The sequence below is a fragment of the Pteropus alecto genome, unplaced genomic scaffold (assembly GCF_000325575.1).
Source record: "Pteropus alecto unplaced genomic scaffold, ASM32557v1 scaffold8, whole genome shotgun sequence".
NCBI classification, from domain to species: Eukaryota; Metazoa; Chordata; class Mammalia; order Chiroptera; family Pteropodidae; genus Pteropus; species Pteropus alecto.
In genome coordinates, this window is record NW_006494609.1 from 2,228,907 (window position 1) to 2,249,983 (window position 21,077).

Here is a 21,077-nt window from a genome sequence, read left to right on the forward strand (position 1 = left end):
CTAGTTTATTAATTTCCCCTGACCTGGCATCATTGGCAATGGACTGATGAAAGAGAATTTTTATGGTTCATAAATGTCAATCCCTTGCAAGCACAATGAGGCTTGCTTACGTCAATCCCAGATGGTGAAAATCTACCTGAAAGAACACAGCATTCAACTGAATTTTTAAAACCTTATTTAATAAAAGGTTTAAAGATACAGAAGAACATTCAAAAGTAAATAAGTTACATAGGTACATTACAATCACGTCAGCAAGATTTTCTTTAGTGTATTAATTTTTTTATAAAAAGCACACAAAAAATAAAATCTTCAGTCTGGTCTATCACAACTGTACAGCAAAAGAGGTAATATTTATATATGTACACTATTTTAATATGTAACAGTCTTTTTTAAAAAGGGTGCCACAGGCAGCAAACACAAAAGGCAGTGTCTGATTTTTTTTTCAAAATAAAAAGAATATACTTATTTATGTGCTATTAAAATATTTGTACAATAATTACAGACTGACAAAGCTGTTCCTGTGCTCTGTTCCCTCCAACAAGGCTTTCAACTTAGAGACAAATGAGGAAAAAGTGAAACAGCTCAAATTGTTAGAGGCAAATATTAACACAGCAAAATATGTGGAGGACATACAATTGTTTTATAAAAATATGCATACTTCCTGTAAACCTAAGGAGTTAGGCTTGCCAGTCTGGTAATAAATACCATCCAAGAAAAGTAAGCCCCAGTGAAAACATATTTAAACAGCTGGGGCTTAAGTATATGTATTCCTCCTTCATCTTAACACCTGGCATATGAGAAGAAAGAGGTCACTGAGGCAGTTAAATATAGGAAATCCCTTTAGACATAAGCAGCACACAACCTCTGTACCAGGGATGGAGGTGGGGTGACAGAAGGGATAGGTGTGTATTTTAGCTGTGAGGGGGGCCGCTGAAGGCATGGAGGACAGTGCTGATGTACTGTCTCCTTGGGTAAGAGACCTCAGAAATGGTCTGGAACACAGGCACTAGGTTTCATGCCCTTAGCTGGGTGCAAATGGAGGCTGGGAGATGGCTATGTGAGATGGTATGGGGAGGACATTATAAAGCTGAAGGTGTTTGTCATTTAACTTTTTAAAGCAAAGAGCTCTGAAGAAAAAAGAAAAAGAAAAGATGAGCCTAATGCGTTCACAGGGAGAAAGCACCATAAAGGATATACCTATGCCAGCTTCTAGGGCTGCATCTATCTAATTAGATTACTTGCCACGACTGCACTGCCCTCTAAATATTTTAATTTTCACACTGCTTTCTAGATATAAGTCCATCCTGGAGCTTGAATCCTGAATTACGGTGTCTGGTGGGACTAATACAGAAAGGTACCATCTTGATTTTTTTCCATCTACATTCTTCTGGTCTGGTCTCCCATGAGCTTAGAAAAGGAGAATCACTCTAGAGGGCGGAGGGTGCTGTTACAACATGTCCAGAAAGAGGCCTGAAACTAAATACAATTTAAATGAAAAAACCTTGGGAAACATAAGTAGCACTTTGGGGCAAAGCTGAGAAGGCACTCATATTACACAAGTGATTTAGAAGAGAACCTAAATTTGCTATCCTCCTGTTTCTGGAGGGTATATATCAGATTTTTGCAGTCTTGGGACTGAGTTTGTAGTTTATGGAGGAAATTAACTGGGAAGATGAAAATCTACGTAGCCATCCAGGAGTCCAGGGGAGAATTCTGTTGCTCCCTTAGCTGGGGTCCTGTAGAACCATATTAATGTGTAAATGAATGCTGAAAAATACCTGATAGTGCATAGTTTAGAAACAAAACTCCTTTCCCACTCCCAGCTACCAACATGATGCCTTTAGGCTATCTCATAAGGAGCAGCAAAATGCTTTTTGGCTCCTAACAGGTTGACCTGTCATAGACCTGCATTCACTTTGAACTTCTTTACACAACTAAAATTGAGTAACAAGATCAGAAAAATAACTCGGCCCTCCTGTGGGACTGGCAAGTGAAGGGACCTCCAGAACCTTCCAGCTTTTTCACTTCAGAGACTCCATGCCAAATATGGCTTCTTCAAGCCAGAAACAAAACCAGAATTCTGGCTTCCAGCCAATCCCCTCAGGCAACTTGAAAGTACAGCCAGAAAAGAGGTAGCAAACAAGAATTGCCTTTGATCTCTCTTGCTCTTGCTAGTCCCTGTGTGGCTTTGATGACATTTTCCACCTTTCTACCCTCTTTCAGTGCTATCATTCCTATTGGCAAGAACTTCCAAAGCAACTGAGGTGAGGGACCTTAGGGTCTTGGGAATGGGGGGGTTGGGGGGGTGGACGCCAAGAAGGTGCCTTGTTTGGGGGTAAATGCACTTGGGCCTCTGAAAAGCAGGAGGCCCCTGGTCCCTGAGAGGATGTTAAAAATTAAATATTAAGAATAAATAAATAGCTCCCAAATGACATAAGTCAAGGAATGAAGGCTCCTGTCTAATCTGGTTCCAGGAGACCTCCCCCTCCCAGGGAAGGATCCAGAAATCATGAGCATGCAGGACTGGGGGCTGGGCTGTGGATATCAGCCCTAGACCAGGTGGGATGGAGTTAGGTGGCAGTTGCCAAGGGCAGGACAGAGGCAGGCAGGGAACTTGCACCAAGGAGGGGTAGGCTGGGCCTAGGTTAAGTTTCCTTAGCAGCCTCCAGAGCCCAAAGGTATTTGGCAAAAAGGTAGGAAGCAAGAAGAGCCAAAGCTAATCAAAAGCTCCTTCAGGCCTAGCCCTGAAGCTTCCATCCTTAGCAGTTCCCTTACTTCCAGCAGGCTGAAAGCTTGGGCAGGAATATTAGCCCTTTCCCCAAACATTTGAGAAAACTTTCCAACCCCAGCAGGCTGCTAGCAGGGATAGGTACCTGTCCTCAGTCTCTCTCCCTCCAGGCATTCTGGTAGCTTCCCTCCCAGGGAGAAGGTGGCCTGAGGATAGGATCAGTGGAGCAACTTAGGCCTGGACATTGTCATGTAGGGGACAGCACAGGTGCCAGGTTGAGGTCCCTCTCAGAGATGGCCACCACACTCCCTCCAAGGAATTCCCTTTTTCCAAGGCTTGGAGCAGTGTCTTTGAGGTCCTCTGGGGAGGGGGTATAATGCTGCAAAGAAGGGTGGTGAGCTTGTGCTTCGCTCTCCATGGTGACTGAGGGGAGCAGGGGGCACAAAGAGGAAGAGAAGAGACTGTGCGGCAGCAGGGGTCCCAGTGTCAGAGGCTGGAGCCCCTCCCAGAGGGCAGCCCCAGCCAGCAGGGACTCTCATAGTTCCAGGAAAGCAAGAGGACAACTTCCAACAGACCAAATGCACAGAGAACTGGATCCTGCAGCCCTTAACACTGCTCCTGGGGCCTTTATAAATAAAAGAGCTGTTTATTTTATTGTCTTATTTGTTTTTCAGAGAAAAGTCCACGTGATTGCTCCTCTCTCCCTCTGGAGGTTCCAGGGCACTTGTAGATACTTCAGCAGGCTGGTCAGGGAAGGGCCTGCCGCCCAGGAAGAAGGGCCAGTCCTAGGCCTCGCAGCAGAGCCTTCCTGGTCAGCCCCTCTCGCCAGCGCTCTCCTCTCGCAAGGCAGACTGGTGTGGGGAGGCAGCGGCCGCAGTGGCCGCAGTGGCCGCAGCGGCTGCGGCCTCTTTCTCCCTCTGCCTCAGGGCGGCGGCCTTCTTCTCCTGCTCCGCGTGGCTCTTCATGTGGGCGCTGCGGCTCTTCACCTTATAAAACACCCTGCAGCCAGGCAGGAGGGGTCAAGTAAGAGGTCTGTCCCCACCCGCTGGGACCACAAAGTTTGAGTGTGTGTGTATATGTGTAGAAGGTGGGGGAGGTCCTTCTAGACTTATCCCTCGCCACGTGGCCCACCCCTACCCTCCAACTACAGGAGGGATAGGTTCCCATTCAGTGCCAACATGCCTCTTCTAAAAGCTTCCAGGTGACATCACTGCCCTAGAAACCCTCTGAGCCAATCAGAAGACAAGGCAAAAGCTCAGACTACCTCCTCCTCCCCATAACTAAAGTCTATGCCACCCCCAACGGCCCACAGCCACCCTGCTAGGTCTCAGTGGAGACAGGGCCTGCCATCTTACCTGCCACATTTTTTACAAGGGAAAGTGTTTTCCTGATTTTGGGTCTTATTAAACGTCTCTGGTTTTTTCTTCTTCTCTGTAAAAGGTAGTGCCCTTCGTGACTTCCCTGCCCCCTCCCTTGGCTTCTCTGAGGCCTGGCTACCAGCAGACCCAGGGGCGTTGGACTCATGGCTTCGGAGGATGAGGATGTCATTGGCCTGGAGAGGAACAAACAAGGAGAAGTCGTGAGATTTGGGGAAGACGGGATCCCGAATTCTGGAATCTCAGGGAATGGAGGACTCCTAAAGGTTACACACTCCTGCCAAATGGTCCCTTAGCATCCTCTTGAATCCTTCCAGTGACAAGGTACTCACTGCCTTTTTGGCAGCCCATTCCACCTTTGGCCAGCTCTATCTTTATAATGCTGCTGGTACAGTGATTCTGGGGTACAGTCCTGGCTATCATAAGCTTCTCAATGCATCTGACAGGGGATTTGGTGTCTCGATTAATGACACACGTATTTACGTTTTTGGCCATTTCATCCATTCGTGACTTTAATCCACATATGCAATTAAAAGTCCATGTGATGTGCCAGGTGCTGGGATACAGAGGTAACAGACAGGAGCCCCTGCCCTCAGAGAGCTCGTAGTCTAGTGAAAGGGACAGATGTGCAGGCAGCTACCTCATGATATGAGCCACCATGGGAAACACAGCAGGTGCCAGAGAGCAGATGACACCTAATGCTGACCTGGAGAGGTGTTGCTCAGGGTATGCAAACCATGAACTTCAGGTTAGGGGAGCCCCAGAGGGCCATTAAAAGTCCTAAGTTTGTGCACTGGGCTGACCCTACAGGAAAATGTTCACAAGTCAGCAGAACATGACCAAGTATGTCCACAGAGCACAACACTCAGAAGGAGCATAGCCAAGGCTCAGAAGGGAGCAAACAGCTGTGTGCTTAGTTTGTGGGAGTTTTCCTGCAGGCATAAGTGTACAACATCAAAATAAAAAGACTCTCATAGTAATTCCCCAACAGATACTTTTCATCCTTACCCTCTCTTGGGTGACCCCTCCCTGACAAGGAACAGTTCTGGCCTGGTATGTCTTGGCCTGTGATGTTCTACAGTGGAACCTCAAGGCAAGTCACTTAGTACCTGTAAACCCAGTTTCCTCCATCTGGGGGCTAACACTTAATGGGGTTATTGTGAGGAATTAATGAGATAATGGACAGGAAAGCAGAGGATATGCGTGAGGGGCCATTATTGTTATTCCCATGGTCTCAGCTCAATTTCTGACATTCTTGTCAGAGACACAGGTCTCTTTGTGGAGCCTTGCCTGAGCTACAACTCGTGAATGCTTCCCCAATATCCCACGTACCTTCTGGATTTTCATGAAATCCTGGAAAAGGATTTCTGGAAAACCCCTCTCCCTGAGTCTCAGATACAGAGCAGTAAAGCAGACTCTAGAGTCAGGCTGCTTACTAGTTTGTCTGCTCTTGGGCCTCAATTTCCTCATCTGTAAAATGGGATTAATGGCAGTACCTGCCACATAGGGTTATGAGGATTATTAAATGAGTTAAGAGCATAAGGTACTTAGTACATTTCCTGCTAGGATTAGGATGATGATGATGATGATGATGATGATCCTAGTCCTGGTTCCTGCTCTGCCCTCCATCCCACACCCTCGGGCCCAGCTCCTCCTGGCCCTGGGCTCCCCCAGTGGAGGTCACACTTACCGACTCATTGGCCTGTAGTGTCTGCGTGGCTTTGACAGCCGCTGCCCGCCGGCTTCGCTCTCGCCCCTCTTCCTGCTCCCCCTTCTCCTGGACCTCTGGCACCTCCTCATCCCTCTCCTTCCTGGTCTCCTTTACTTCCCTCTTGGGCTCCAGCCTCTCTTCACTTGGGGACTCTCTTCTGGGAGGAAGCACCCTAGGGAACTTCTGGGAAGTCTATGGGGGACAAAAACAAGGACAGTGAGCCTAGAGCTCAGTCATGCAGCCGTAGTGCACTGATTCTGACCCAGCCAGGGGCTCACTTGCTCCTGCTGGTCCTGCTTGCCTGGCCTGGCCCAGTGCAACCCCTTGTGCTATGACTATGTACTCTCCCTCTGCTAGTCTCCCTGGGGAAGAAGAGAGAGCCTTGGGCCCTGGGATCCCTCAGGATGAGACCAAGCACTTCAGATCAAGCCAGGGGCAAGGAGGGAGCATGCCAGTCCCTCACTACAGGACATTTGTCCTCCTGAATGTATTCAAGAGACTCGTTCTTGGGCAGGGTGATATGGGGGAGCCAAGGAGCAGCCTTGAGCTCCATTCTAAACTATCTTTGTAATGCTCTCTGTTTCTCTACTCCCTTCCCATCTGTAGAATAGGGACCAAATCACTCCCTGTCTTAGAGCATGTTGCCAAATGTAGATTAGTAACCCCAAGATGATGTGAGGTGGATACATGGAAACAGAATCAAATAGCATTTTCTTTTCAGTTCTCTTTCAATCTTGATTATGTCAAGGACAAAGTCTCGAGCTGGTGTTAATGTGTCTTTTATACTCCTCCAGACTTAAAGAGGTCAGGCCTCAGAGTCTCAGAGCCTTGGCAAGTAATAGTATCCAGCTAGAATTTAATAACATTGTTTGGTTTTCATACAGTATATTTATTTTTAACTATACTTTCTACTGGTAAGCAATACTGGTTTTCTATTTATGATTGTAATATAAAGCTTCCCTTTGGAGTAAAACAAGTTGATGTAAAGAAAAGTATTAAAAAATAGCACAAATGGTAATGTGGACATGATGAAAATAGTAATATGACATGTGGTAGGATGCAGATATAACAGAATTCATAAAAATGATACAAGAATGACTAAAGTTTGGGAAACGGTGTTAGAAGTCTGCTATGAGGAGCCATTAGCTGATGCTGGTGCAAATCCTACAGAAAATTTCCCCCAAGTAATAACACAATGTATTATTATTATGACACTGCTAGACAGAAAGGGGAACCCAAAGGTCCAGGGCCAGTGCCCAGGACATCAGCTCCTTGGGACTGTTAGGGACAGTGCCTTCCTCTCTTTGCCCTCCAGCTCAGCCCTGGACCCATACTCAGCCCTGGCTCTCAGCAGCTGAGACTGGGAAGGAAGTCACCTTAATATCCACTTCGACCTCTTCCTGGGCCGACTTCTCATCACTTATATCCACATCCCCGAAGGTGAGTGTCCCATTGCGGCCGATTTTCACCTGCTTCTTGTATGTGTAGTAGAACTCCACGCACTGGGCCACGGTCTTGGTCTGGATCTGGTGGGAAGCCAAGACTGAGGTCAGAGTTCTTGGTTCATCTCACCTATCTGGGGATACTCCAGCCTTTCTCATCCCTGCATGTTCCCCACATCACTTTATCAAACCCCAAACCCAATCAACTCCCAAAATATGAGCCAACTGTGCTCTGCGCAAAGCAACGACCAATTCAATTAACCAATGCCTCAGCAGGACAACATGGAGCCACTGGGGAGACTTGAATATGGATTGCATATTAGAGAATATTATTGTATCAGTTTAAATTTCTCGAGTGATAATGATAACATGGTTTTGTGGGAGAATATCTTTGTTTTTAGGAGATATTTGGGTCAAGTATCATGGTGTCTGTAACTTACTTTTAATGATTAGTAAGAAGAGAGGGAGAGAACAGGTATACGTTTAAGTTTATATACAGAGAGAAAGAAAGCAAATGTGGCAAATGTCAACAATTGGTAAATCTAAGTGAGAGGTATATAGGGTTCATTATACTATTCTTTAAATTTTTCTGTAAGTTTAAAATTTTTCAAAATAAAATGTTAAAAGGGAAAAAGTCTGAGCACCATCCACATTCAAAGCCAGGATAAACTCGGCAACACAGACTCCCTTCATCAATCTGGATAAACAATTTAATTTCCCCCTGGGGAGCAGCAGCTGACAAGGGAGGGTAGAGAAATGTCAAACTGTCCTATGTTCGGGGAGGAACTCAAGTAAGACCGAAAAGAAAGCCATAGAAAAACTGAAGAGGAAGCAGGAGGCCCACGTCTGGTTCCTAAATCTGCCACTACATAGCTATATGGCCTTAGACAAGTCTCTCCGGGTGTAAATATTGAGTGGGAGTAACTAGATGATCTCTACAGGCCTCCCAAGCTCTGAAATCCTAGCCCTCCCATTTCACAAATCTTCTTGGCCCCTAGATTTAGTTTCTGGGCTTCTTTCCCACACACAGGCTGTTTTCTCTGACTCTCCCTACTCCTCCCGGCTCCCAGACTGCTCAGCCACCTGCTGGGCAGTGCTGGGAGCTGGGAGGTCCTGTCCACAGGGCCCAGGGAGTCAGTGAGGGTCCTCTGGGCCTGAGGAGGAAACAGACAAGCTCCATCTCACAAGAATGGCCAAGTCACACGTTTATTAATTAAACCCTGTTTGCACTTTTACTATCAAGTCTCTCTGATCATCTGTTTGACTGACTAATGGTCTGTTCTTTTCTTCAAAGCATTAAGGGTGCTTCAGTAAATTTCACAGGCATGTACTTCCCCGCAATATTGCCCAATCAGGAACCCAGAAAATGTCTGTCCTCATAACGGGGCCCTTGTAAGAGAATTCGTCGGCACTCTGTCCAGTCCCCAGAGCCATCCTTGGCACAATCTACAATTCTAGGAGGAAAGAGCACATTCTTGGAAGCCCTTTTCCCTCAGCAGTCCACACAACTCACTTGCCCACAGCCCAGATTTCGTGACAGAGCTGGTGAAAAAAATGTAAGTCCTCAAATTAGCAAAGTACTCTATTATCCTAGAAGAACATGGGAGAGGACAAGATAAATCTGGGAAAACTAGGCTTGGGCCTCTTCTACCTGGTTGGCTGAGTTACTGGAAAGAAGCCCTGGGTCTGATAAGCAGTGGGCAGATCGACCGCCCACCCCCGCCCTCCAGTTAGTTACACACTCACTTGTCGGCTTTCATCTTTCATCTTGGGGTGACCTCTCCTCCCACATACTAACTGGCCCTCAAAGGACTCCAGCCCTGTGGGGGAATGGTGCACCTCTGCCTGCAGCCTCCCTTCTCTCCTTGTTCTCCCTTAGGTAAGTCATTATTTTAAGTTTGATGCCCCTGGGTCTGATGCTCATTCAGGCTTCTTTTGGATTGAGACCCCAGAGTGTGGTTCTACCACCCCAAGGTGGGGGAAATCCTGGCCTTTTTCCCTTCTTGTTTTGTTTAGAAAATTATCTCCGAGGCTACTTAGTGGCACTGACCTATCTGCTTTTTAAGAGGGCTTAGTTAGCAACTGAAGGCCTCCATGGGCAGAGGGAGCCCCAAATCATGCAGGCAGCTCCTGCCTCACACTTGCCCCTGAAACAGAGCCCCAGCTCACCAGCTTCTGCACCAGGAAGAAATCCTTCTTGTAGATGGCAATGCCCTTGTTGAACAGCTTCCTCTCAGCCATCTTCCACTGGTCAGAGCCTGTGGGGCAAACAGGGAGCCAGGGTAGTAAGGTGGGGCAATTCTGACCAGCATGTACGTGTGAGGTCATCCATCCATGATCTCTGCAGGCATTCAGAGCTGGCTCCACATCCTGTTTCTCCCATGTACAAGCCAAGTCATTTAGTCTCAGAGTCTCACTCTCCTCACTTGTAAAATGAGAACCAGTAATAGAAGCCACCTGTCCTGCTGTGGTGTGGACTAGATGAAATAATGCATGTGGAATCTCTGGTGCTCTGCCTGGCAAAGATGACAGGTACCGCTCAACGAGGATCGATAACAGTGGTTGCTATGATTATGCCTACTTGGTCGATGTCCCTCTTAAAGCACAGGGCCCAGAATGGGTCATGACACTCCAGGGGTTGTCTAAGTTCCAGGCACCTGACGCCAATTTGAATGGCACTCCCTGGGTTCCTGTCCCTTGTACCTCGCCTTGGGCTTTTTGGCCTGGATGGGCTCCCATCTGCCCATACCCTTCTCTTTTCCCTTCCAGGGCATAGGAAACCTCCTTGAGAGCTACCCCAGCTTTGGTGTCAGTTCCCTCACTCTGGCTTATCCACACCCCACCTCCCCATCCAGGGCTGTAACGCAGTACTGATGCTGGAGACCCCTAACCACTCCACCCCCTCCCGCCAGGCCCACCTGTGTAGTGATAAGTTGCCAGCGGGTGGTCGTGGGGCCTCATGGGCTTCTTCAGTAGTAGCTTATTCAGCGTTTCCTGAAAGGGGAGTGAAGAAAAGTCAGGGCCCCAGCAGGGGTCTCAGTGGGCAAAACTCAGAGGGCCTTTCTCAGGCCTCTGAGTAGCCTGGGCACTTATTCTTGCCCTCCCTTAACTGCTAAGGTACAAGAAGTTTGGCAGGATGGCAAGGTCATGGGGCCGCTCAGGAATCAGGCCACAGGGCCTCTTAGGAGGGAACGTGTAGCCCTAAAACAAGCAGCCACAGATGGAGACGACCCTTGGTGACAGCCCTGTCTGATGCACTGATCCAGAATCAGGGACTGGGTGGACAGGAGGACCCTGCGCGGCAAAGTCTGGAACCAGGGCTCCCTTGGGCCTAGCTCCTATGAACCCCAAGTTGGTCAGATCCTCTATCCTGTCTCAAATCAGCATGCCAGCAGGCCTGGCTGTTGGACAGCAGAGATGGGTCCATGTCAGGCCCCCGGAGGGTCCCTCCCTCCACCAGGGGCAGTGTCTCACCAGGATATCTCCCCTGGACTCGTGCAGACAATGCAGGGCCAGCTCTTGGTTGGTGCCAGCTCCAGGGAAAATACTAGAGCAGGCAGCTGTCAGCAGGTCTTCCACTGGATTCAAAGGAGGGAGGGGTGGAGGGAGGGAGCATGGGGAGGGAAGAGAAGAAATCAGTTTCAGGGCTGGGCCTAGCCCACCTACCTACCCAATAGCCCACCTTCACTTGCTGGCTTGGGTCCCCTCTCACCTTGCCTCTGCTTCTCCCGGCTACTCTCTAAGTCTTCCCACGGCTGCCACACCAAGTCGGCTTTGTGGGGGTCCGCAGCTGCCAGGGCACGGTCCCTCATTGAGGGGATTTCCGCTTGGAACCGAGAGCCCACGTTGATCCGTCTGCAGGGGTGGAAAGAGCAGGGAGTGAGGCCTCACCTGTAGGGTTGGGGAACCTGACTTTCTCCCTGGGGATGGGAAAAGATGCAGGGGCCAGCTGGCAGAGGCTGAGTAAGGCAAGGCCTCAGCTAGGTATGAGGGAACCTGGCTTTTGTGAGGACAGTCTGGCAAGTGGCACCTGGGACTGCCAGAAAGGCAAGGCCCAGAGGTTGGAAAGGGAGAAGCTCCAGGTTTACAGACAAGGAAAGAGTCTCTTGGACCATCTTTCTAATTCTCCTCAGAGTCAAATTCAAACTGAGCTGGCCCTTTCCTTTCCCTGTGATTTCCACACAGAAGCAGGATGAGGAAAGTAAAGCCGAGGGCCGACTGCAGAAGCCCAGAGAGGCCTGCCCGGCCCTCTGCAGGCCCCACGGAACCCTCCTCTTCTTGCAGGGCCCATCTGAATGCACTGGCCCCACCTGGCCACCCTCACACCATGGGCCAGACGCAGGGCTGCACTTACGGCTCAATGCTCACTGGGGTGGCCTCCCCCATCACAGAGAGGACAGGTGGTGTGACTTCAGCGCTATCTATGGGACAAAAGGCAGGTTGTTAATCAGCACTCTCTTCTCTTCAGCAAAGTCCCCCCCTAACCCCCCCCCCCCACTAGGTAGCTGCTCTACATGCACAAGAGCCACAGTGGTGACTCACAGAGATTCACACTTGGAAATCAGGTACCCTGAGTCCTGGCTCCATAGCCTGCAATGGTGACTTGATGACTAACTGTGACTTTATCGAATATGTCAGTGTCTCCATTTTCACACCTGCTGAAAGCGGCTATTAACTACCTATCTCCTAAGGTTAAGGTGAGGATTGAATGAAATTATGCACGAAGCCTAGCCCCGGGAGCTCCCACACTCCAGAATTAACCCCACATTAAACTCTGGTTGCTCTAGTAGAGAGGCTGAAACTTGGCACACTAGTGAGGTGGTAAAGGGGATCACTGTTTCATAATTATCTTCTCCCTTCCTTGCTCGGTTCTCTGCCGCGGTTTCTCCTGAGCTAATCGTAATGCCCCACGTGATCAAGACATCTCCTTGCTCCAAAGACAAAATTTTTACTGGCTTCTCTCTGCAACAGTAGATAAACCTTGCACTCCTCCGCGGTCCCATCTCTGCCCCGCACGACCCTCTTGCCCGGACCCTTGATCCCAGCAGACTGCTCGCTTTCACCTGGCCCGCACTCTCCCTGCACAATCTTACCTCCAGGCCTTTGCACCACTCATTTCCTCTGCCTAGCGTGCCCTCCCCACCCGCTTCATAGTTCAAGCTTAGTTCTAGCCCCACCCTCTCCTGAATGCTTTCCTCCCCACCCCAGGCTAGCAGCCTCTGCAGGTTTTGGAGCTTACGGTCTGTTTCATTCACTGACTGCTGATCCCACACTGCTTTTTTATCTCCCAGGCCTCCATGTCAACTGCCTAATGACCCTATATTCTCCTCGGAACAAACCACGGTGTCTCATACATTACTGAAGCCCTCATTGGACCTGGTTCAAATCTTTACACCCAAGTGCTTGGTAAATACTCGTGCATGGACAGACCTCTTTTTTGCTGCCAATCTGGTCTTTACAGTGACTTCTTCCTGCATAACGCAGGCAGGAGAAAAGGTTCAAAGCTTTGGGTGGGACTGGGAGAGAAGGCCAGCCAGCACAGGTGATCCGTTTCTCTCCCACGGACACAAGAGGGCACCAGAGAGCTAAGCTGTAGCTGAGGTCAGGGTCAGAGGTTAATCCACTGGAGGCACCACCTCGCCCCTGTGCAACCTCTGGTAGTGTTTACTCCCATTTAATCCTCTCCACCACCCTAATAGATAGCATTATCTCATTTTTCAGAGAGAATAGATTCTTTTGTGGAGTGGGCTATTCACCACCCAGGTGAGCCAAAATGTCTGCTCTTGGCCAAAATGACTGTTTACGAGACTCAGGAGACAGGATCGGCCACACGGTAAGAACAAATGTGATGCACCAGGCGTGATGTTAAGAGCTTTGAGTGTGTTAATGCTCACCACAACCCAGTGAGGTAACTATTAGGCTGAACCACAGGAAACTTCTATTTGTGGATCTTAAAATAGTTGAATATTGGCAATTTCATCATCAACCAAATACTGCTACTTTCCTCATTTAAACACTGAAGAAACTGAGGCCCAAGGAGTTTAAATGACTTGCACAGGGGATGTATAGTAAATGGTGCAACTGGGAATTGAATCCAAGCAGCTGGGCAGACACCCGCTTCCCACGCATTCTTGAACCGGGACAACCTCGTTCTCTCTCTCAGATGAGAGCGGAGCCCCTTTTCCCACAGTGTTCCAGCCCAATCCCCAGCAGCCCCATAAGCTGAATCTCATCCCTGCCCACTACACCCCTCCCCACTCTCCCTGCCCCATGGCAGCTGAGGGTTGGGTCACTCACTAGACCGGAGCAGCGTGCGATGGGCACTCTTTGGCGTGATGGGAGGAGGGGCTGGGATACTGCTGGTCGACATGATGGCATTGAAATAGAGGCCGGAGCCTTCCCGCACAGGGCTGAGGATGGGGGGTGGTGTGTAGGGGGGCAGCTCAAAGCTCCGTTCAGAGGGGTGGTCAGCCAGGCGGACAGGAGAACGCAGGTGGCTCTGGTATGGGGTGATGTTGGAGTAGACAGGAGGGGCAATGAAAGTGCCCGCCTTGGTGGGGATGATCAGAGGCTCAGGCCGAGGCCGCTGCTTTGGTTTCCGCACCGAAGGTTCCCCCTCCAACTTGACATTCATGTCCTCAGCCTGGAGAAGGAAAGAGAACCAAGAAGCCTCAGCCTCCTATGTCATGGGAAACTGGAGTCTTGACCGCTGTTTACCAGTCTAACCTTTGGAACTTAGTCTGCTCGCCACACCCACTAAGGCAAGCCCGAGACAGGGACCAGGTCCCAAAGCCCTTCTTATTGCCTCCTCTGGGGAAGGGGTCAGCAGACTGTTTCTGTCATGGGCCAAACACTAGATTTCATCTTTTTGTACCACATGCGGTTTCGTTCTTCTTTTCCCTGTTCCACTCCCCTCTCTCATTAAAAAAATAATAATAATCCTTTAAAAATGTAAAAACTAGCCTATGCCTGAAATTTGGGCCACAGGCCATAGTTTCCAACCCCTGCTATAAAACAGGCTATATATGGCAGGGACTACAGTGGTTAAGGGCCCAGGCTCTGGAGCTGGATTGCTTGGGCTGGGATCTACCGTTTTTACTCACTACTTAAAGTAAGTTACTTAACTTTCTGTGCATCATCATTTTTATCATGGGAATAATAAGTGCCTACCTAATGGGGTAGCTATGAGGACTAAAAGAATTCATACATGGAAACCACTGAAAACGGGACCTGGTACATAGTAATTACTCAATAAATACTGACTGCTATCACTACTTAAACTCCAGGCTCTGCATGGGAGTTGGGCATGGGACCCATGTCCAACAAAATGAACAGGACAGTCCTGTCCTTGAAGAACTTTTGTTCTCATAGTATTAGTCCTACTATCAGAGGCTAACCTACTCATGCTATCAAAGGTTAGCTTTCCTGGCTTATACTTCTTCCTGAGTGGTATGCCTCATGGGTCTCCATACGAATAGAAGGCAGGGCTGTAAGGGAACAGAGCCCTATGGGGGTGGAGCGAAATCCAGATCATCTCCCTGGGAGCATAGTCTGCTAACAGGTGAAGTTGGCCATGTTGACTGAGTGGGCCTGGGAACAACAGGCTTTTCCCCTTCCCAGGTTCCTACTCCCACAAGATCTTTCACTGGAGGGCCCTGACTCCCTATTAGGCCTTGGCCATGTCCCTTAGTCATTTGTGCCCTCTCTGCTCTTCTACAGACTAAGACAAAATGATATTGTTCATTCTTCCTCCCTTAGGGGAATAGTATGATTACACACACACACACACACACACACACACACACACACATACACACACAGTGCAGTAGAGCCAAAGGCTCCCAAACTTGCTAGATAAGAAATACAGCATGAACTCAGCTAGCTGTAATAATTTGTAATTTTATAATAAAAGAAATGGATTTAAACTATTCTGAATATTTGATATTTTTCATATTGATTTTTTTAGGTGTGAAAGAAGGAAGGGAGGGAGGGAAGTCCTTTGTATGATGTACTTCAGACAGAAACCAATGTATATATGGATATAATCATGGAGGTTTGAGATTTACTTCCAAAAAAATCTAGTGGCAGGGAGAAATGGAGGTACAAATGAAAGAAGATTGGCTGTATGCCGATGGCTTTCAATATACCAGTCTCTATACTTCCGTGCAAGTTTGAAAATGTATGACAAAGAACAATAACTAAATAACAAAAATAAATCTCCTCCAAAAGCCTAATATAGTGAATGTTCTCAAGGGCAGGCATTCAGGAGATCCAAATCCAGAGCTGGCTCTGCCACTACTGGGCCTTTTCTGGACCTATCCCCTTATCTTTGAAATAGATGTATTGAGCTGTGTAGTTGCTCAGGCTCCTTCCCACCCATCTTTAGGACAAGCTTCCTAGGCCTCCAGCCTCTATCACAAACTTTCTTCCAACCAGAGGAGAAGACCCCAGAGAGTGGAGACTCTCCTGCTCATCATAACCTGAGAGGTCCCCTTTCTCTTCAGGATAGGCATGCAGACCACATCTTCAGCTGAGAATAACTGGACTCAATATAAAAACTACATTTCTGAAGGTATCAGAGAACAAATAAGTTGGCAGAGAATTAAGGAGCCAAGATCCAGAAAAAGAAGGAAAGTCAAAGAGGTGAACTAGCATTTGGAGTTATGTTTTCCCTAGAGTGGATGCCATTACTGGAAGAGGCAACTGAGAGGCTGAGAAACTGAGTAAGCTTTTAACAAATTCCAGGAGCTAGCAGAATAAAAGTTAGAGTTAAAGGACAGCCTGGTAAAACCCTCTGGCTTTGGACTGTAATTCCAAAGGACTATTTCCTAAGAATAAAGATGAATTAGAAATAGACTGGCCCTCACATGGAATCATACCCAGTTTCGAATAATCTCATCTCTACTACAATTTAATCTGATTAAATTAAAGTAATCCAGGATAGCTGGTGCTCTTTGCTACCTGTCAGATGTAAATATGGAGGAGACTCTCATCCAGAGCCTTTAATTACTCAATAATTTTTCATATATAATGTTTAATATTCAATAAAAAACAATCATATATACAAGAAAGCAAGATGTGATTTAAAAAAAGGAAATCATAGATAACAGAAACAGACCCATGAGGATCCTATTAAGGGAGTTATGAGAAACTTTAAGAAAACTATGCTTAAGTTATACAATAAAATAAAAGGAAAGGTTGAGAATTCCATCAAAGAACTAGAAACTCCAAAAATAAACCTAATGGAAATTTGGTAACTGAAAAACAAATTAAAAGTAAGAACTCAATGAATGGGCTTAATAACACATTAGACACATCTAAAGAGAACTGATGAACTGAAAGATAGGTCAGACTAAGAAAAAAATGCAAAATATAGAAAAGTACATGACAGACAAAATAGAGGATATGGTGAAAAGCTCTAACAAATGTGTAACTGGAGTCCCAGAAGAAGAGAGAGAAAATGACAGAAGAAATAAGGCAGAAGAAATGTTCAGGAAGCACTACAAACTCTAAATAGTATAAATACAAAGAAAATCACATTTAGGTATAACAGAAAAACTGCTTAAAATGAATGATTAAAAAAAAAACTTTTAAAAGTGACAAGATAAAAAGACACCTTACATTCAAGGAGCAACAATATTGCTTATAGTGATTTCTCAATACTGTAACTACAATGGAGGCTTGAAGATGCTGGAATGATATCTTTAAATTTGCCAAAAGAAAATAACTACCAACACAGAATTCTCTATCTTTCAAAAATGAAGAGGAAATAAAAACATTTTCAGACAATCAAAGAGTAATAAAATTCTTCACTAATAGGCTCACACTAAACAAAATACTAAGGATGTTCTTCAAGCAGCATATAAATGATCTGAGATGGAAGCCCAGAGATAAAAGAAATAAAAAGCCACAAAAATGGTATTTAAGTAAACATAAAATAACTGAACAGAACAATAATGCTATAATGTCCTGTCAATATTAAAAATATATGGAGAATGAAAATACGTGTCATTAATTCTACTCTTTAGGTATTGGTGGGAAATAGAGCATGAACGCTGTGCTGTCCAGGAAGAGGTGAAATACTAACTTACATTACAGTTCAATAAGCCAAGAATGCATGTTTTAATATCTAATAGCCCTTCTCAACCTGAGAATTAAGCCCTAATGAGTTAACTTCTCTCCTTACATCTAGAATGGTACTAGCTTTGTACCATCCTCCAGAGAATTGAGAAAATAGTCACTCAAATCCCTTTCTATAGGGCTTAATTCTTACAGAAATCCAGGTAAGAAAGGCTGCTAGGGTCATGACTAAGAGATTAATAAGGAAGTAGATAACTAATGAATTAATAAAGAGAGGAAATAGAATTACAAGCCCAATCACTCCAAAGGTAAAAGAAAAAGGAAAAAAAAAAGGAACACAGAAAAGGCAGGATGGAATAAATAGAAAGCAAACAGGAGATGGTAGATTCAAACCCAAGTAATTACATTAAATATAAACTGTATCAATATTCTACTTAAAGACAAAGGTTATCTGAACAAGAAACAAACTCCAATTATGTGCCACTTGAAAGATATACCTTAAGTAGAAAGATACAGAAAAGCAGAAAGTAAAAAGATGGAAGAGATACACATCTCATGGCCCTCTGCCCAACACTAACCAAAAAAAACAAAGAAAGAAAGAAAAAAGAAAAAAGGAACGTTTCATAATGGTAAAGGGTGTAATCCAGTTCTAAACAAGTATGCAACTAATAACATTGCATCAAAATGTAAAACAAACATACAGCAGAACTGAAAGAAGAAATAGATAAAACCTCAATCTTAGTGGGAAATTCCAACATACATGTTTGTAGGGACAGAACAAGCAAACACCTCTATATCCTAGTGCCTAGCACAGGGCCTGACCCATATTAGAGGCCCAATCGAAATCTGGTGACCTGAAATGAGAAAGGTTCGCACGTCCTAGATTTTCCTAGACCATCCCCATTTCAAGTATAAAACTGTCTCACTGTCCCTCATAAGTACATTTGTCTGGAGTTTGGTTTGGAGAATAGAAACAATATCCCCACAGGTTACCTTAATCGCTTCTACACTGTCACGTTCTATTCTCCCCATAGGGTACCAGACCCCAGGAGCATTCAGGTACTGGAGGTGTTTGCATGGGGAGCCTCGCATACCTGAGCTGGGGCATCAGTTCCAGGGATACGGGTGGACCGCCTGCGGGTGACAATGACGGACGGCTTGTGTTCAGTAGGGTTCTGTTCAGGACCCTTCCCGTCCTCGTCAACACCTCCAGCTTGAGCTGCTTCTGTTGGGTCCACAGTCCGCACAGGCACAGACACTGGGATGATGAGGGGTACCATCCCGCTGTCCTCTCGTGTTCGCTTGGAACCTAAGGAAGGCTCAGAAAACTCCACCCCACACTTGGTAGTGGAAGCCAATACACTTTTCCGCTTCTCCTCAGAGCCACTGGCATCCTAGAGAAGGGAAAGGAGGAGGAATGTTGGTGAGGTTCAGATGATAAGTCCTCATTTGCTGGCATAAGACCCCTAGTCTCGTTTGATTCAGGGACTGGAAACATTCATGATGGTTCCCTCCCAATGGTATCTGAAAACCTGGCTTTTCCCTGACCTCATTTTTCCCCACCATATTCCCAAATACTCTCCATGACCTCCCTTCTGCCAGGTCACCCCATCTTGGCCTGGAGCAGGTCCCCAGATGGCCATCTCAGGTCACAAGTGTTTTGCTTGCCCTGCACAGTGAGTAGCACATGAAATAGTACCTAAATATTTAAAACATATCTCTGCAAAAGGAAGTAAGCAAGGTAAAGGTGGTCTTTGTATCTATTTCCCATTGGCAACTGGCTGGAGTCAAGTTCTGCAGCCTCCTACATATCAGCCTGGCCCTACAGGTATTGGGGGTTGACCCTGAGCGAAGGAAAGGGCAAACACTAGTTCTGGAGTCAGATACTGGGCTTCTAAGCTAGCTTTGTGACCTTGGGAAATCCCACTTGGGGCTCAGCTTCTTTAGCAATGAAATGAGATAAATGACTGCGCATCCCTCTCTTAGGGTTTTATGATAAATTATGATCAAGAAACTCCAAGTACAACATCGGTGCTCACATCCTGTTCATTCTTCTTCCCCAGTTATTGCCTTTTCTTTTAAATCAACTTTACTGCCGTATAATGTACACACAACAAAATGCACCTATTTTTAATTATAGTTTGATGCATTTTGAGAAGTATAATCACCTGTGTAACAACTACTACATTCTCGTCTTTTAGCACACTGGATCCAGAAATGGCTTCACCTCCTACTATTCCCATGAAGAAGCCAACACACGATGGTGTACTGCACTTTCCTGCCCGCAACCCTGTGTGTGCATAAACCTGGTCTTCCCTTCAGGTATGGATGCACCTAGGTAGAGATTCTTTGCATGAAGGAAGTTCAGAACACCCTAAAATTTATGGGTTCTTTTCCATTCTTTGCATGAAGGGAGTTCAGAACACCCTAAAATTTATGGGTTCTTTCGTTTCCTTCCAGGAACTGCCCTTGTGGACCTGGAGTCACTTGCTCTCCCCGAGCCCCCGACACTGCTCACCCTGCCCTCTGCCAGGTTCGCCCCCGCCCTGTGCCACTCTCACCTTTGCGTTCTGCAGCGAGGCCAGCTCCACTGCCTTCTGGGCCAGGGTCAGTAAATTGGCCTCCTGGGACGCCCGGCGCCTCCGTCGTGTGCTCTGGATCACCCCACCCCGCAGCACCTGCCCACAGTCCCCCGTGCCCATCGCCCGCATGCCCTCCTCGTTGCCCATGGTGGGAGCCGCCCGCTCCCGACCATTGGGTGCCAGTCTCTCCCCATCAGACAGCAACTGCGACTCCCTCAGCTCCAGCGGGAATCCCAGCGCTTCAGGGTGAGGCTGCCCCAGGGGGCCAGGTGGCGGCTGCTGCGGGGGCCAGTGATGTAGGAACAGGTTGGTGGCAGGCTCCTGCCCAGGCTGGGTGCCAGCCCCATCCAGGGTGGTGGAAGGCAGGACACCCTCCTTGGAGAGGCGGCGGGAGCGGCGGGGGAAGGCAATCTGGGCCTGAGGTAGCACAGTCTGCGAGGCTGACTCCTGCAGGAGGGCCTTTCGCAGTTCTGGGTTCATATCGGGATTGGGGGGGAAGGAATAGGGTGCCATGCTGTGGTGAGCCAGGTGAGACTGCCCCAGGGGCCCCGCAGGCTGCAGGCCGAAGTCCTGGGGCTGCTGAGAGGGAGGCTGCTGCATGGGATAGAAGTTCTCGAAGAGCTGCATCTGGGGCAGGGCTGCTTGCTGCTGATGCTGCTGCTGCTTCTGCGGGGGGAAGGCGGCCACAGGGTTGGGGGGCGGTGGGCCCTGCCGGAAGACCTGTCGGTTCACCTGGTGGCCGAACGCCAGCTGGAAGGGCTGCAGGGGCAGCGTCTGGTTTGGGGGCTTCTTGGCCAAGTGGAAAGAGTTCAGGGGTGCCTGGGGCCGCCCGACCTCCAGCGGCACCTTCTGTGGCATCACTGGCCGCACGGCGTTTCCGTAGCGGTCCAGCTGCGGCGCCCCTCCTTTCTCGCGTTTCAGCGCCTCGGGGTGGTTATAGTAGGTAGAGACCCCCAGGCCAGCATGAGGGCTCCCCTTGTGTCCACCGTAGAGGGGCAGACTATGGCAGTTCCACGTAGCGTGCGGTGGAGGCTGGCCCGGCTGCTGCTGCCAGCTACTGTCACTGACACCCCCGCCCCCGCCCCGCTCCGGGCCCCGCCCTGGGGCCATCACAGAATTGGGCCACTTCACTGGGCCCACCTGCTGGGACAACATGGC

At 47.8% G+C, this 21,077-nt stretch overlaps 1 protein-coding gene across 2 annotated transcripts in view; it reads right to left on the reverse strand.

Annotated features, from left to right (window-relative positions):
* Positions 1 to 158: 158 nt before the first annotated feature.
* Positions 159 to 21,077, reverse strand: part of ELMSAN1 (ELM2 and Myb/SANT domain containing 1) — a 39,361-nt gene continuing 18,442 nt past the window's right edge. The window contains exons 2-13 of one of the 2 annotated variants that reach the window (XM_006925430.3): positions 19,899 to 21,077; positions 18,432 to 18,731; positions 13,555 to 13,900; positions 11,612 to 11,678; positions 10,970 to 11,112; positions 10,732 to 10,835; positions 10,176 to 10,251; positions 9,427 to 9,515; positions 7,192 to 7,341; positions 5,795 to 6,007; positions 4,084 to 4,280; positions 159 to 3,727 (exon numbers count right to left, since the gene is read on the reverse strand). The exon at positions 19,899 to 21,077 is cut by the window's right edge and continues 511 nt beyond it. In XM_006925430.3, coding sequence (XP_006925492.1) covers positions 3,541 to 3,727; positions 4,084 to 4,280; positions 5,795 to 6,007; positions 7,192 to 7,341; positions 9,427 to 9,515; positions 10,176 to 10,251; positions 10,732 to 10,835; positions 10,970 to 11,112; positions 11,612 to 11,678; positions 13,555 to 13,900; positions 18,432 to 18,731; positions 19,899 to 21,077 — 3,051 coding nt within the window. In that variant the 3' untranslated portion in view covers positions 159 to 3,540. Of the gene's footprint in view, positions 3,728 to 4,079; positions 4,281 to 5,794; positions 6,008 to 7,191; positions 7,342 to 9,426; positions 9,516 to 10,175; positions 10,252 to 10,731; positions 10,836 to 10,969; positions 11,113 to 11,611; positions 11,679 to 13,554; positions 13,901 to 18,431; positions 18,732 to 19,898 lie in introns of those variants that run through there. The other variant, XM_006925431.3, reaches the window with a different exon arrangement.